Source organism: Eucyclogobius newberryi, unplaced genomic scaffold (assembly GCF_026437365.1).
Source record: "Eucyclogobius newberryi isolate DKJ021-1_F unplaced genomic scaffold, fEucNew1.0.hap1 SCAF_7, whole genome shotgun sequence".
Lineage (NCBI taxonomy): Eukaryota > Metazoa > Chordata > Actinopteri > Gobiiformes > Gobiidae > Eucyclogobius > Eucyclogobius newberryi.
The window spans coordinates 27,564,104-27,579,704 of record NW_027316389.1 but is presented as its reverse complement, the minus strand read 5'-3'; the positions used below and the strand labels follow the sequence as shown (position 1 = coordinate 27,579,704).

General features: G+C 43.2%; 1 protein-coding gene across 1 annotated transcript; it reads right to left on the bottom strand.

Moving 5' to 3' along the window:
- Positions 1-2,481: 2,481 nt before the first annotated feature.
- LOC140348564 (long-chain fatty acid transport protein 2-like) lies at positions 2,482-14,949 on the bottom strand. Its single transcript, XM_072434518.1, has 10 exons — positions 14,466-14,949; positions 12,977-13,186; positions 8,137-8,292; positions 7,898-8,022; positions 7,640-7,834; positions 5,855-5,945; positions 4,742-4,940; positions 4,582-4,679; positions 2,737-2,867; positions 2,482-2,668 (listed from the first exon to the last, which is right to left on the bottom strand). The coding sequence occupies exons 1-10, from the start codon at positions 14,920-14,922 to the stop codon at positions 2,492-2,494; spliced, it is 1,839 nt and encodes a 612-aa protein (XP_072290619.1). The 5' UTR covers positions 14,923-14,949; the 3' UTR covers positions 2,482-2,491.
- Between the last annotated feature and the right edge of the window lie 652 nt (positions 14,950-15,601).

Sequence of the window (15,601 nt, the reverse complement as noted above, 5' to 3'; positions counted from 1 at the left end):
ACCTCACGTTTGAGCGCAAAGCAACAGCAACTGCGCCAAAGCGACGCAATTGAAACACCTAATACACAAATACTCGTTTGACGCGCGCGATTGCGGTTGAAAGGTTTGCGGTGTGATCCTTGAGTGCGCAAAAGCCGCAAATCGCAATCACTAAAGATGTTCACAAACTCTTGTACAAACGCGGGGAATGGCGCAGTGTGAGCGGGAGGCGCGGCGATGTCTGAGTTCATGGAGGTGCAAGGATTTCCTCACAGAAAGGAAAGTCGAGCTGCTTTTTGAACTCACACCAAACATATTGCGCAATGCAGTTTGTGCTCGGTGTTTCATCATTAGAACAAAGTTGAATGGACGAGTGCAGTGCGTAAATGTGATAAAGCGTTTGTCCTACAGTAACATGAACCCAATACGTGTTATTCAGTCACAGAAAGATCAAAATGTCAGCCTGTGTTGTTCATTGTGGGTCACAGTGTTTTATTGGAACAATGAAATACAACATAGTCTTGTGAAGATTAAAATGAAGAGAATAGACTCGGGGCAACAAAATCCAATTGTAACATGATTTACCTTGTTCATTACTAGAGTTGCAGTAATAGGCAAGTCAAGTCTACACATGGGGGGCCCCTAAAGAGAACGGCTGTGTCATTATTGTGGCAGCTGGGACAGACATCAATCACTTTGGACTCCTAACAAGACCCAACTGTACACATGTGGTGAGACACTGTGGTAGAGAAGGTAAGATCAGTTTAATATAGACTATAATATGGGCTTATATTTCAATTCTACTTTATAAAAGATGTATTTGGGCAACGCCGATCCTCCAAGCTATTTCAAAATAATGACATTTCACCCAAGGTTTACTGATAAATGGTCATTTAGCACCGAGGAAAAAGTGGGACATTTATAAAAACACGTACATGTAACTGTCGTGGCTACGATAGGGCTATGATGTTTAGGTGGATGTCTTCCACATGAATTCCAATTTATGGGTTAAATGAATAATTATTGACTGTATTAGTTTCCAACAACGCCACCCTGGATTGGTGCCAGGGACACATACACAAGTAAGGCAAGCGCAAATTCTTTGAGTGGACCAGGAGACTCAGATATAGGAAACAAAGTTCACAATTTATTAAATTTAAAAACAGAATAATTAAAACATTTGTATTTTTAATAATAAAACTACTACTACTACTCTCATTCACACATTCACACCTCTAAAACAGTAGACACATTTAAACAATTCACAGAAATAACAAAAGTAAAATAAACAGCAGCCCAGATTGTCCCTTAAGGCACTTAGCCCAATGACCCTACCAGGAGGTGGCGCTGGTCCTTAGCAGCAGGCCTGGGACCCGGTACAGTCCCACAGTCCAGCTGGGGGCCAGAGCCGACACTCGAAAACTCCAAACTTGAGGTTTTAACAGCCCATTAAGATTCTGAATAGGCTAGCTCGGTAGATACAAGGGGGGAGTTTCTGTTGAAACCAACAACTCTTTCTACTTCAGGAGGGCTCCGCCCAATGGGTGGGTCTTACCACAGAACAGTATTAATATCGGAGTTCTCGACCTAAATTCTGTTATTGACAATGACTCTTGGATGAGAGTCGAAACGTCTAATTTTTCAAACTGAGTCCAGATGACTACAACTGAAGCTTTTTCTACTATGGAACACGCCTGGACGAATGAGGGATTACACCGACATATTTCAAACGTTGATATGTTACAGTCTGTCAATGTAGAAAGGGGCCGGTGCGAACGTGCCCAAACCCACCAAGGGCATTTGGAGGGAAGTTCTGGGTTTGGGGTCGGAGGAGAGACCCGCGGGGTTACCAATCCGGTGCTCAAATCTGTGCACTATGCGCGCCGTGGCTGGGAGGAATCCCGGCGCACAAAGCCTGCACGTGACGTCACGCACGGGGCGTTAAACCTGGGGAGCGTGCGGCACGAGTCATACAAGGTTTGAGCAGGGTTTGGTGAGCGCACGATGCGCAAACCAACCTGGTTAACACGCTGGTGTGATCGCTGGCTTTAAGCCTAAACTTTGGGGTGTTTTTGGGGCGATCAGAGCGAATGCTCCGGTCCTCGTGCCGCTTGCACTGCTCCCAGGTGGAGGGTGACGTCAGAGGCGAGAAGGGCCAGCGCAGGTGAGGAAGCCTCCTTTTAAAGGCCCAGGTCACAGGCCATAGGCTGTCAGGGGTTATGAGGGCCTACTGCCACATAACCATAAATCATCATGTGAGATAGTATTATACAGTATTAGACGTTATTTGAAGTAAAATGCAGTTGATAAATCACATATTTAGTGTTAAAAGCTTGAATTAAAAAAAGTCTTGCATAATTTTCAACAACGTGTTACTTATTATATTGCAGTTCTTAAGAGTTGGGGTGTTCTTCTCTTGAGTGTGGTAAACGAGTACTTTACATTTGCACAGTAGAGTAAAGGCACTTTCCATAAGCATTTACACCGTGAGCTGGTCGATCATTCAAAAGTGTCAAACCTTTATCGTTCCTTTTACAACAGAGTCATAAACATTGAGTGTCAGCGGGACGTAATCTTTTTCTTTTAAGTCCAAAAAATACAAAGGATCCGAGATTTGACTTGGGTTGAATCCGTCTTCGGTTAACTTCCTCTTCTGATGTTTGAACGTGCCGGTCACATCCAAGCTCTCCTGAAAAAAAACACAAGAAATAATTCAAGACTCGGATAAACTGGGATTAATAATATCAAATGTCAGACCTGAACGCGTATGAAAAGCGGCCTGGCGTAGGCTGGAAGCAGGTTTAGCACCACTTTAAACACTGCTGTGGAGTCAAAGGTCACACCCTCTCTTAGAACTATAGCAGCCATCCCAGCTCTGCCCTCATGACCTGAAACAATGAAGTAGGAATACAACAGTAACTGAGGTGGACAATTCTATTTAGAGTAGTTTCTGATGAGATTAAATTAACTCGCATGCAAATTATACAACGCCAATACATTTCACTCGATTCTACTAACTTAAATACTTCAAATGTTAATTAAAAAGAAGGTCATAGTAATGCTCATTATAAACATGTTATGACTGGTATGTGAATTCTTATCAAATAAACACAGAAAATAGGATTAGTCCGTTATAAAGCCATGTAATCCTTTCAGAGTGTAGGACCAGAATATTAACGTGGAAAGTTTCCTCATATCTGGGCCAAAGTTCACGCAGAGCCTGTGGTTAAACATTGTATTTTTTGACCCAAATCCGCAACATAAATGTGACCGTGAAAAGAAGACGGTCGAGGTTACGCAGTTGAGAATTAAAATGTTTAAATCAAGTGTACTACAACTTCAAGTATAACTAAACATATCTACATTCACACTTGCAGAAACACAGCATTCAAAATGGGACTAAACTAGGACTAAACCCAGAAGAACTAAACATGGACAAAGCAGGACTAAGGCCACGGCCACGTTCATGGTGCAGATCGTGACGCTCAATCCAGATTTTTACCACATCAGATTATTTTGGAAGAGGCAGTTCACGTTACAAATAACATGTGGCTCAAATCAGTTTTCATGTCTGTCCTGAACAGCTCTGAGTGTCTGATGTGTAGAAGATATTATATATGTCATGTGGAAGCACTATTTGTCAAGCCTGTAGTCATCATGTTTTGTCTTAAGTTGATATTTTATCTTTGTCACATTTTACAAAACCAATTGTTGTTGTTTTTTGCTCTTTCTAACTTTGCTGTTGTTGTCTAGTGGCATTTTAATCCCAACTTTTCCTATTTAAAAAAGTGTGGCACCTTTTGCACTTCAGCAAGACTTCAGACTGCAAAAGATGAGCTTCGAATCAGAACATAAAAAATCAGATTCAAACGGTCATGTAACAAATCAAATCTAGGTCATATTTGGGCAAAAAGCGTGAACGTGGACCAAAGTCTCCATCAGAATTAAACTTGGCCTCAGTGCTCCTCCTCCATTATCACGTGTTTTGGGACTGTCCTATCGTCCCAAAATATTGGTCTGAGCTTATCAAAGCACTGCATTCTACTTCAGAACTATGTATTTGGGCTTTAAAACTCCTGCCATGGACACAATAAATGGATATGTTTGGAACATACTTCTGGCAGCAGGAAATAATAAGGCCATCCTGAAAAAATCAAGGACTGAACTGACAGTAATTAGCAAAAGAAAAACAGAAGAAAAAAAAACTATTTGACAGACCAAACGGGACACATACGATGGGCGGTTTGTGCCGTGAAGGTTTTGGTATGTTTTGTGCCATAATTGTTGTATTTTTGTCATTTAATCTTACCTAAACAGTACCAGTCACTTACTATACTCTTCACACACTGCTATTTAAGTAATAATGGGCCATTTTAGAAAAGCCTGAGCACTTCTGGACCTGAAACGACACCAAAACCGCAACCGATACAAAATTGCTCGTGCCAGACACAGTGATCAATACACACTCACTATAAAATGCTATAAATACTATATAACGATAACAACATTTGACTAAATCCATCAAAACGCGATAATGATTTATTCAATGCAACAACATTATGGGCCATATATACTACTTTTAACTTTAATAATACAACTTACCGGGCACTGAGACTCCGTACACATTGGCCTCTTGTATACAGTCGGTCATAGACATGCTGTCTGCTACTTCTGTAGTTGCCACATTTTCTCCTTTCCATCTAAAAATCACTTAGAAAGTCAATTCTATTTAAGTATTTTACAAACAAATACACAAACCAACCTGAAAGTATGTCCGACTCGATCGTGGAAGTAGACAAACCCCTCATTGTCCACCCAGAGCATGTCTCCAGAGTTGAAATACTGGTCTCCCTTTTTGAAAACGTCATGAAGCCGCTTGGATTCGGTTTGTTTCAGATCTCCCACATATCCAGAGAAAACAGTCCGAGGAGTTAGTTTGCACACTAGCAGACCGGGCTCCCCTAAAAAACAAACTGGCATTAACTGTCAGGGTCTAAAAGTTGCCCAAAATTAAGTACACAAACAAGGCAAACGCAATATTAGGTTTAAACATTTAATATTACTATTGACAATGTGGCCTATAAGTCTATATTGCTGTGTTCTGAATGTTATTTCCATGCACTGAAGAGCCACACAGGCATTTTCTAAGTCATTTCTAAGTGCTTTAAGGAAGGGCATCTGAAGCATACTTGTAAATTAATAGTAATACATTTCACACCACATTTTTCATCAGGGCTTGTAACAGGCACAAAACAAGTTATTGATCTTCAATGGATGGATTATACATTTATGAAATAGTTGAGACAGTATTGCATTGATTGGAATCTGAAAAACAGTGTGCAGAGTCTGATACCCGAGTGTGCTGGGGCCGAGCTCTGGACTGCGCAGTGGGCCGAGGACAATGGCTGTATAGAGACTTCCACACTCACACACAGACAGCAACTGTACTTTGTTTGCATGTTACGAGCGACACCAGTGGAATACGTGTAAAACTATGTCATTTCCACTCTGCAGGGCCCTCCACATATTGATGTATTTGACAAATATGAACTGAATAAACAAAGAAAAATAATTAATTTAGACATTTAAATTCATTGGGAAAGGAGAGTGTGTATTTGTAGGTATTAAAACAGAATAAAACTACTACTTTTATTTTTAGCTCCACTGGTATTTGTATTGATACATGTTGATTTGTGTTTACACCGGATGCCCTTCCTAATGCAGGCCTCTATATTTAGCCAGTCAGGCTTGGGACCAGCACAAGAAGACTACTGACCTCTGTTGGCTGCATTCTGCCATTGTATTACATTCAAGTAAAGTATGTAATTAAAATGAGCATTGTATTTGTAATATTAAGACAGTATTTACTACAGACCTTTGGCCACCTCCACACAGAATCCAGATGAGTCTCGGACCAGCTCTGCTCTCTCCACATCGTACTTGATAAAAGCATAAGGATTCATCCACTGCAAATGTAGCACAAGCATGTTTTTAGTATGACATAATTACACTACTACTACCACCACCACCACCACCACCACCACTACTACTACCACCACCACCACTACCACTACCACCACCACTACCACCACTACCACTACCACCACCACTACCACCACTACCACTACCACTACTACACACTAACACATATGAACTTGCTTTGGTGCAACATACAAAGATTAACAATAATAAAATCAAGATATATAGAATCAAATAGGACATGCACTGAAGGAAAATATGTATATGTATATATATATATATATATATATATATATATATATATATATATATATATATATAATAGGTTTACTATGTACACAAGTGTTACATTTAAGTCAATTTACAGTCTAGTGAGTGATTGATTGAATTGTACTACTACTACATTCTTAAAATGATTGAGCAATGAGTAAAAGTAAATGCATGAAAAAAGCAATATTTCAGAAAGTAGTGAAACTGTCTAATAATAATGATAATAATGATTATTAAATAATAATAATTAAAAAACAATAATAACTGCTATTTGTTTTTAAACCTTGCTACTTAAAGCACCATGTGTAACTTTCTGGAGGTGGCACATGACCTGAATGTTTCCACAGAAAGTTGAAACTATTATTCTGCACATTCTAGATCACATAGAACATAGATACGTTTTATGTCATACTGTACCAAAGGAGCAATATTTCCATGGAAACCATACGATGTAGGCTCCTTCGTCAGGTTTGTGGAAATGTAAGGCCACTCACAGTAAGGACACATGTTTTTCTGACTCAAAGTGATGTACTGGGGCTTTAAAAATTGGGTTTTCATATCATATTTCACACACTATATATATATATATATATATATATATATATATATATAAATATATATATATATATATATATATATATATATATAAATATATATATATATATATATATATATATATATAAAAATATATATATATATATATATATATATAAATATATATATATATATAAATATATATAAATATATATATATATATATATAAATATATATATAAATATATATATATATATATATATATATATATATATATATATATATATATATATATATATATATATACAATATAACAAACACGTGCAATACTTGACTGACTTAATCATGTGCAATACCGTCATATTCATGTGCAATACTGACTTAACCATGTGCAATTACTGTCATACTCACAAGTAATTAAGGCCATATTCAGGTGCATATAACTGATGTAAATAAGAGTGTTTACTTACCATTAGTAATAGTATTATTTAGTCTTATGCTAGCTATTTTTACTTTACTTTATTATTATTTACTTTATTTTATTACTATTTAATTTAATTTTTTTCCTCCATTCCCTATTAAGATATGAGAGGAGTTTTGTTAATAAGAGTTTTTTGTTTTGTTTATAAGAGTTCTTCTATAAGTTATTTGTCCTTTCCCTCTGTATCTACTGCGTTGTAACACTGAAATTTCCCCATGTGTGGACAATAAAGGATCTTATCTTATCTTTTCGTATCTTAAAACTAAACTTCAAGCTAGATAATGCCATGATGTGGAACAATCCAAGCAAAGCAATAAGATGGGGACAAGCAGAGGACTCACCAACAGAAAGTAACACAAAGCACCTTTGAAATGAGATGAAGAGTTTAAAAAGGACCTTATAGTACAACGACTCCCGTCCGACTGCTCCGATCTTCCCACCGTTGTTAATGAAACTGCAGATCCCCTCAGTCGCTCCGTAAAACTCTGTGACCCTGATGTCCCCGAACCTCTTTAAAAACTCCCTCCACACGTCGGGCCTGGTGCCGTTCCCGTACGCACGTCTGATGCTGTGACTCCGATCGCTGAGACTCTTTTAAGGGAATAAACATGTTATTACTGTCGACTTGTGAACGCTTCATCCACAGACTTGTACCTGTGGCGAGTTGCAGAGGTAGCGCAGAGTCTCTCCGATGTACACGATGGCAGTGGCTTTGTACTTTCGGCAGTCGGGCCAGAAATTTGAGACTGAAAATTTGTTTCTTATGGCCACTGTACTGCCTACAAACACAACTGAATTATAATGATGTGCAGGGTTTTCAAATGTTAAAGGAGTGGAATGTACTTGTTTTATGGAATGGACATAGATGATAAAGAGAGTGGCACAGTACTGACCCAGCTCAATAGCTCCAAGTACACCGATAAATGCAGCGCTGTGATACAGGGGCAGACTGATGTAAAGTACTTCATCAGCGGTGCGTCCCATCGTGATGTGAACAAGAGACATGAGGTACATTTTGGCATGACTGAGCACGGCTGCTTTGGGGAGACCTGTCCACAACAATAATACAGTGTGAAGTAGTTACTCAGTGTTGTATTTTGATTGATTCCTGTCTGAGGCTGGAGGGATTGAAAAAATCCTGTTTTCACCTACACCTACTATCCCCGCCCACATCTGTGTACTTTTTTTTTAATTAAGACTTTGAGTGATACATGTAGAATTCTAAAATGTCACGTAGCCACTTTTCAAAGACAAATAAGTTACAGTTTTAGAGATGCTTAACTTTTCTGATATGTGTTTCTGTCCATTTGTAGAAGTTCAAATAATCAGACCAAAAGGTACGTTTGTGTCTCTTCTTTATTTGCTTCCATCAAAATCACCCACACCTGTGCAACAAGAATCCATTTAAATACCCTCAGCCCTCTACTACTTCCTTCACCCTTTCACAATAAGACACCTTTTGTGTGTGAGGCATAATAATACATATATACATAATGCAGGTTCGCCATACAGGTCCCCCCTGAACACACAAAATAACAAAACATAAACAAAAGTCAACAGTAACGCTTAGGAACAGTAATAATCCTACCCCTACCACTGCACCTGACCACAACTGAGGGTGAGACTGGCCTATGCCCACTATCCCTGGTAATGACTGTGGCAGGGGGGCGGCCAGGGCGAGCAGGGGGGCGGCCACGGCGAGCAGGGGAGCGGCCACGGCGAGCAGGGAGTGCCAACTGCACATCATAGTCCTTAAGTACATGGGCCGGTTTTAAACGATCCACCGAAACCCGCTCGTGACAAGTTCCCCGCTCCACCAGGAAGGCCTTAGGCCCAGCTTCCAGAACGCGAAAGGGGCCGTCGTATGGTGGCTGTAGTGGCAAACGATGTGCATCATGGCGGATGAAAACATACCTTGCCGACATCAGGTCCTGCGGCACATACGACAGAGGGAGACAATGATGAGCAGGAACAGGAGCAAAAACCTGAGCTTCCCTGTGATAACCTGCCCGGCTAGCCACGCTAGGGCCTACCCCCGAAGAGCCCGGAAGAAATTCCCCCGGGACCCTTAAAGTCTGTCCGAGAACCAACTCCGCAGAAGAGGAATTGAGGTCGTCTTTGGGGGCCGAACGCAGGCCCAACAGGACCCAGGGCAGCCTGTCCACCCAACTACTGTCCACAAGCGAGGCGCGAAGAGCAGCTTTCAAAGTGCGGTGAAAACGTTCACACAGCCCATTAGCCTGTGGATGATATGCAGTTGTCCGGTGGAGTTTAACCCCCAAACTACCAGCCACAGCATTCCACAGCCCGGAAGTAAACTGCGGGCCCCTATCTGAAGTCATGTCCAAGGGAACCCCAAAACGCGCGACCCAGGAAAAAATGAATGCCCGTGCCACCTCAGCTGAAGTAGTAGACGACAGAGGAACTGCTTCAGGCCAACGAGTAGTCCGGTCTACCATAGTCAATGTGTGTAAATCCCCTGGAAGGAAGAAAAGGACCAACCAAATCCACATGGACATGTTCAAAGCGCCCGTCAGTAATCAGGAAAGGGCCCAGTGGAGCTTTGGTGTGGCGTTGCACCTTAGCGCGCTGGCAGGCAACACATGTAGTGGCCCAAGTCTTAACATCCTTACGGAGGCCAGGCCACACAAACTTTGCCCCCACCAGTTTCATGGAGGCCTTAACCCCGGGGTGAGACAAGGAATGAACAGCATCAAAAATCCGTTGACGCCAGCTGACAGAACCAAAGGCCGCGGTTTGCCTGTAGACACATCGCAGAGAAGGGTTGCACCACTGTCGTGAAAAGTAACATCATCCAAAGTCAAACTACACTCCGTAGCTGTACGCAACGTTTTAATTTCTGCGTCCGTAAGCTGATCTGCTGCCATAGCTGCATAGTCCACCCCCAAATGTACAGCCCCAATCCGAGCTCGAGAGAGACAGTCGGCCACAAAATTATCTTTCCCGGGCAAGTGTTGGATGTCCGTGGTAAATTCCGAAATAGCGGAAAGCTGCCGCTGTTGACGCGCTGACCACGGTTCAGAAACCTTGGCCATGGCAAATGTTAGGGGCTTGTGATCCACAAACACAGTAAAGCCCCGACCTTCCAAAAGGAACCTAAAATGTCGGGTGGCTAGAAAAAGTGCCAGGAGCTCTCTGTCAAACGTACTGTACTTCCTCTCAGAGTCACGCAGCTTCTTGCTGAAGAAGGCCAGGGGCTGCCAGGCTCCATTAACCCACTGTTCACAAACCGGTCCTACAGCATAATCCGATGCATCTGTAGTCAGGGCGAGGGGTGCTGCTGGGTCGGGATGGGCCAACAAGGTGGCGTCAGCCAGTGCAGTCTTAGCTCTGTCAAAAGCCTGCAACCTCTCTGGGGTCCACTCTATCTCCTGATTACCCTTCTTGCCCCTGAGTGCTTCGTACAAAGGGTGCATTATGTGGGCAGCCAGCGGAATAAAGCGGTTATAAAAGTTTACCATACCCAAAAACTCCTGCAGGGGTTTCACTGAACGGGGACACGGAAAGGCTGAAATAGTTTCCGTTTTAGTAGGCAGTGGAACAGCCCCATGAGGCGTCACACGGTGGCCCAGAAATTCAATCTCCCATAATCCAAACTGACATTTCGCCGGGTTCACAATCAATCCATGTTCAGTAAGGCGCTCAAACAGCAGGCGGAAGTGTGACCTGTGCACCTCCGCTGTGGGACTGGCTACTAAAATGTCGTCAAGATAGACAAACAGAAAAGGCATTTCACGTAACACAGAGTCCATAAGCCGCTGAAACGTCTGTGCAGCACCTTTCAGTCCGAACGGCATCCTCAGAAACTCAAATAATCCAAACGGAGTAATCACCGCTGTCTTGGGCACCTCTTGAGGATGAACTGGGACCTGGTGATAACCTCTCACCAGATTGACTTTTGAAAAAACAACAGCACCCGCCAAATGCACAGAAAAATCCTGAATGTGCGGGACTGGGTGTCTGTCGTTAGTGGTGGCGTTGTTGAGGCGTCGAAAATCCCCACATGGTCGCCACCCACCGTCGGACTTAGGAACCATGTGCAAAGGGGAGGCCCAGGGGCTGTTAGAGCGGCGCACAATGCCGAGCCGCTCCATATTCGCAAACTCCTTTTTGGCTATTACGAGCTTAGCCACATCCAAACGGCGTGCCCGAGCAAAAACCGGCGGGCCCTCTGTGGTAATATAATGCTCCACCCCATGTTTAGCTACAGCAGCAGAAAATGTAGGGACAGTTAGAGCAGGAAACTCTGCTAAAAGTCGCTGGTATGTATCCTCTGCTGCTAGCATGTTAGCGAGGAGCGGTCCAGCCTCCCCAAGCGTACATGGATAAGAACTAAATGATACAGCGTCAATCAGACACCTATTAGCAACATCCACCAAAAGTCTATAAGCACACAAAAAATCTGCACCAATAATGGGAACTGTGACAGAAGCAACTACGAAGTCCCAGCTGAACACATGTCCATTAAAACAAACAGAAATTAACCTGGTGCCGAAGGTGAGGTCCCGTTGGCCGCATCCAACGAAGGCCCTTGTCCAGGTCCCAAAGTGTCAGCAGAGGAGGCGGGAACGATGCTGCGCTGCGCCCCTGAATCCACCAGGAAACGTCTTCCTGACATGCCGTCCTCAACGAAAAGCAGCTTGTCTGATGCGCCGATGCACGAAGCTGCTAGTGTGCACCGGCTCTCTCGTTTCCCTGCTGCTGAAAGGAGCACGGCGGAATGCAGCGCCGGGCTTTCACTCCAAAACGCCGATGATAGAACCACAGCGGGCGCTCCCTCCGCTGACGCTCCGTGAACGCCGCGACGTCCACAGCACCCGGGTCCATCGGCTCACCTGGCAGCAGCGCGTGCACGGCGGAGTAGTGACGGGACGCCAGCCAGAGTTTATCTGCTTCTTCCGCCAAACCCCGGTAATCCTCACTGTTCACGAGCTCCGAGGAGGCCAGGGCGGTGCGCACGGGAGGCGGGAGCTGGCGCAGGAACAGGTGGCTGAATAGAAAAGATGCATCACCGGGTCCCAGCAAGGCCAACATGTTCTCCATGAGTTCTGAAGGTTTACTGTCACCTAAACCTGACATCGACAGCAGGCGATCGGCTCGCTCCATGTCAGACAGCTGTACAAACGTAGTAACTGCGTCTTCAGCGCCTCATACTTGTTGCCATGCGGCGGGGCACGGAGCAGTCCCATCAGCCTGCGAGTAGTGGCAGAATCCAACACCGAAACAACGTGAAAATACTTCGTGTCATCAGCAGTGATGCCTCGTAACTGGAACTGCGCCTCAACATGATGGAACCAGGGCTCTGGGTCGTGTTGCCAAAACTCCGGGAGCTTAATAGTAGCCGCAAAAATAGCTGTCGCAGACGGGACAGCGGCCGCGGAAGAGCTCCCAACTGACATAATTCCAACGTCAGGGTCACCAATGTAGAAGTTCAAATAATCAGACCAAAGGTACGTTTGTGTCTCTTCTTTATTTGCTTCCATCAAAATCACCCACACCTGTGCAACAAGAATCCATTTAAATACCCTCACCCCTCTACTACTTCCTTCACCCTTTCACAATAAGACACCTTTTGTGTGAGGCATAATAATACATATATACATAATGCAGGTTCGCCATACATTTACCTTTTACCTGTTATTTTACCATTTTCCACTTTGGTTTTGTGTTCCTGCCCCCTGCCCCAGCACTGCGGGTGGTAACATAACTTACCTGTGGTGCCTGAGGTGTAGATGTAAACTGCTGGACTGGTCAGAGTTAAATCAGACCTCATATTCGGGGGGAGGGGAGCAGAGCTGGCCTGGTCCATCTTTTGGGTGAAGCTCTCCACACCTGAAGAGCTGCATGTATCAGACAGGAGGAGCACAGAGACCTGCTGCTTCTGCAGACTGGGCAGCACCTCCTCCACTGCAGCCTCCAACTCTGACGAGGCAAAGGAGGAGCTATGAATCTATCATCACTGACACTGATGAGGCAAAACATTATGATGGAAACAAGGCTGAACCAACACGGAGCAGTATATGCACGTCTATCCCCTTCTCCCTCTCTCTCCAACGTTCTACCTCTCCCCCTCCTCTCTCTCCCTCCCTCCCTCTCTCCCTCCTCCTCAACATGATGATGGAAATAACAAACCAATGCCACTGACATCGGTTAGTAGACTATTAATTGGACTTCAGTGACTTCATGTTGTCAAAGAGAAAGATAGGCAAACATAAGGACTAAAAGGACAAAACTCTTACTCAAGACGGAGCTGGCAACTGTGACTTCAAAATAATAATCCATTACTCAACTAGAAGTACCAGGTGGTGGTTCAAGAAATTACAAAGTTAGACTGAAAAGTATTTGGGGAGATGTACAGTATTATTAGAAGTTTGTGTATTTAGAAGGACGGAGATTTAATAAGCTGGTACTTTCAAAAGAGAGAATGATAGATACATTAAAAGCATATAAAGGCCAGCCGTGCCACAAAGAAAACATATTTAGTAAATACTACTAATTACTAAATATTGGCAAGCTTCTCTTACTTCACACTCACTATGTTCACATACAGATCATTGTCTGATTTCAGGAGAATGATAGAACAGTCATGTTAACAGTCTATGCTGGGACAAATAGGTTTAATAAGGACAAACTAATGTGACACAGACAAATATGAAAGAGAAAATGATCATGGATAAGATATTTTAAAATTCACAACTTATCAATTCAACTCTAAAAATCCACAGAGTAACTTAAAGGCGGTATGGACGATTTTTCGGCGATTTGGGAACGCAGGCGGAAGTGCGCATGCGCACTCCCCCGTGTGGACCGATACAACACAGACATGCGTTTGTTTATTAGCGCAACGGAGCGCATCGCATCGCTTGTCTCCCGTAGATTTCTGTCCACTTCTGCGTCAGCTCGAACTGTCTTTCTCCGTCTTCATTTTGCCCCGTACACTGAGGGAACTATATTATGATAGATCCATGCGCTTAGGCACGCGGAAACGTGGGGACGAGCCTGACGCGGCTGCAGGTGAGCGGTAGGTGCGTTTTATGATTGATACGTGGCAGGACTAATGATTTATCCACGACACGAGGAAATATGATTAAAAAAAAATGCTGAAAAAAATCGTCCATACCACCTTTAAATTGCCGAGTGTTGCAGATGATCAGGGCGCGTGCGGTTCTGTGCGTGACGTCATGGCGTAAACAGGAAGTACCTTTAGCAGCCACCAGCACTTTGGCTCCGCTCACTTGAAAACAGTGCAGAAGTGACTTGGATCTGATGTTAAAGTTGAGAAAAGCTCCGACGCAGCCGATCTTCGCCAGCCCGAGCCACAGCCACAGGAACATTGCGCTGTTTTGGGAAAATAGCGCCACCACGTCACCTTTTTTCAGACCGCTTTGCAGAAAAACGCGAGCGGTTTTGTTACTGAGCTCTTCCGCTTCTCCATAAGTGAAACATTCATCTTGGAAATAGACAAAAGGCTTGTTCGGTTGCATTTTGACCACGTCCAAAAAGCGGTCAATAATGCAATAATTTGTCTTCATGCATTTTGCAAGACGGCGCCTTATCCACAGTCTGTTGTAAATGAAGTTAAACTCATGCAAAAAGTAGGGGAAACTGTAGAGAAAGACCAAGAACAGAAGCGCTGCAAACACAAGTGTAAGAAGCATCTTTCTGTTCCATAAACACACTGAATATCAGTGATGCATCCGCAAACACATGGGAATACTTTATAAATAAAAGGGGCGGACTGTTGGAGAGGGGCGTGACCACACCCAGAGAGCCAGGAGGGGCTGAAGGGCAAAGGTCAAATGGTTACCTTGAGTTTAGTTATTAACCACTTTATAATCTTCCCTCACAAAGAAAAAACATTTCAGTTCAGTTTTAACTATTGCTGGCATTTTGTGACCTGAAAACGTAATAACTCAGGGTTTGGAAAAGTAGTGTTAGTCTGGATGTACAATCATTGTGCAAATTCAATAGGACAGGAGTGCCACCTCTGAGTAATCATCAAGCAACACAGGTAAAGTAAAAAAAATAAAATTTATTAAAAATATAAAATAGTACATTATATTACAATTACACACGAAAAAGCTACTGAAGTGCCTCTGAGGCGCGTGACCTTCACTGCAGCGAGGAACTCCAGCTACTGTGTGCGTAGTTCAAGGCAACAGATGCAAGAATGTTTCAATAGTTCTTGTTCTTTACACTGGAGACAGAAGCCATTAAATACATGTAAACTGAATATTACAGGAGTCAACAAAACACATTACATAGACTTGACCAAAGAGCCTGTAATCCAATCTAAGGAAAACCTATATATTCTAAATTGTATACGTGGTGGCTATA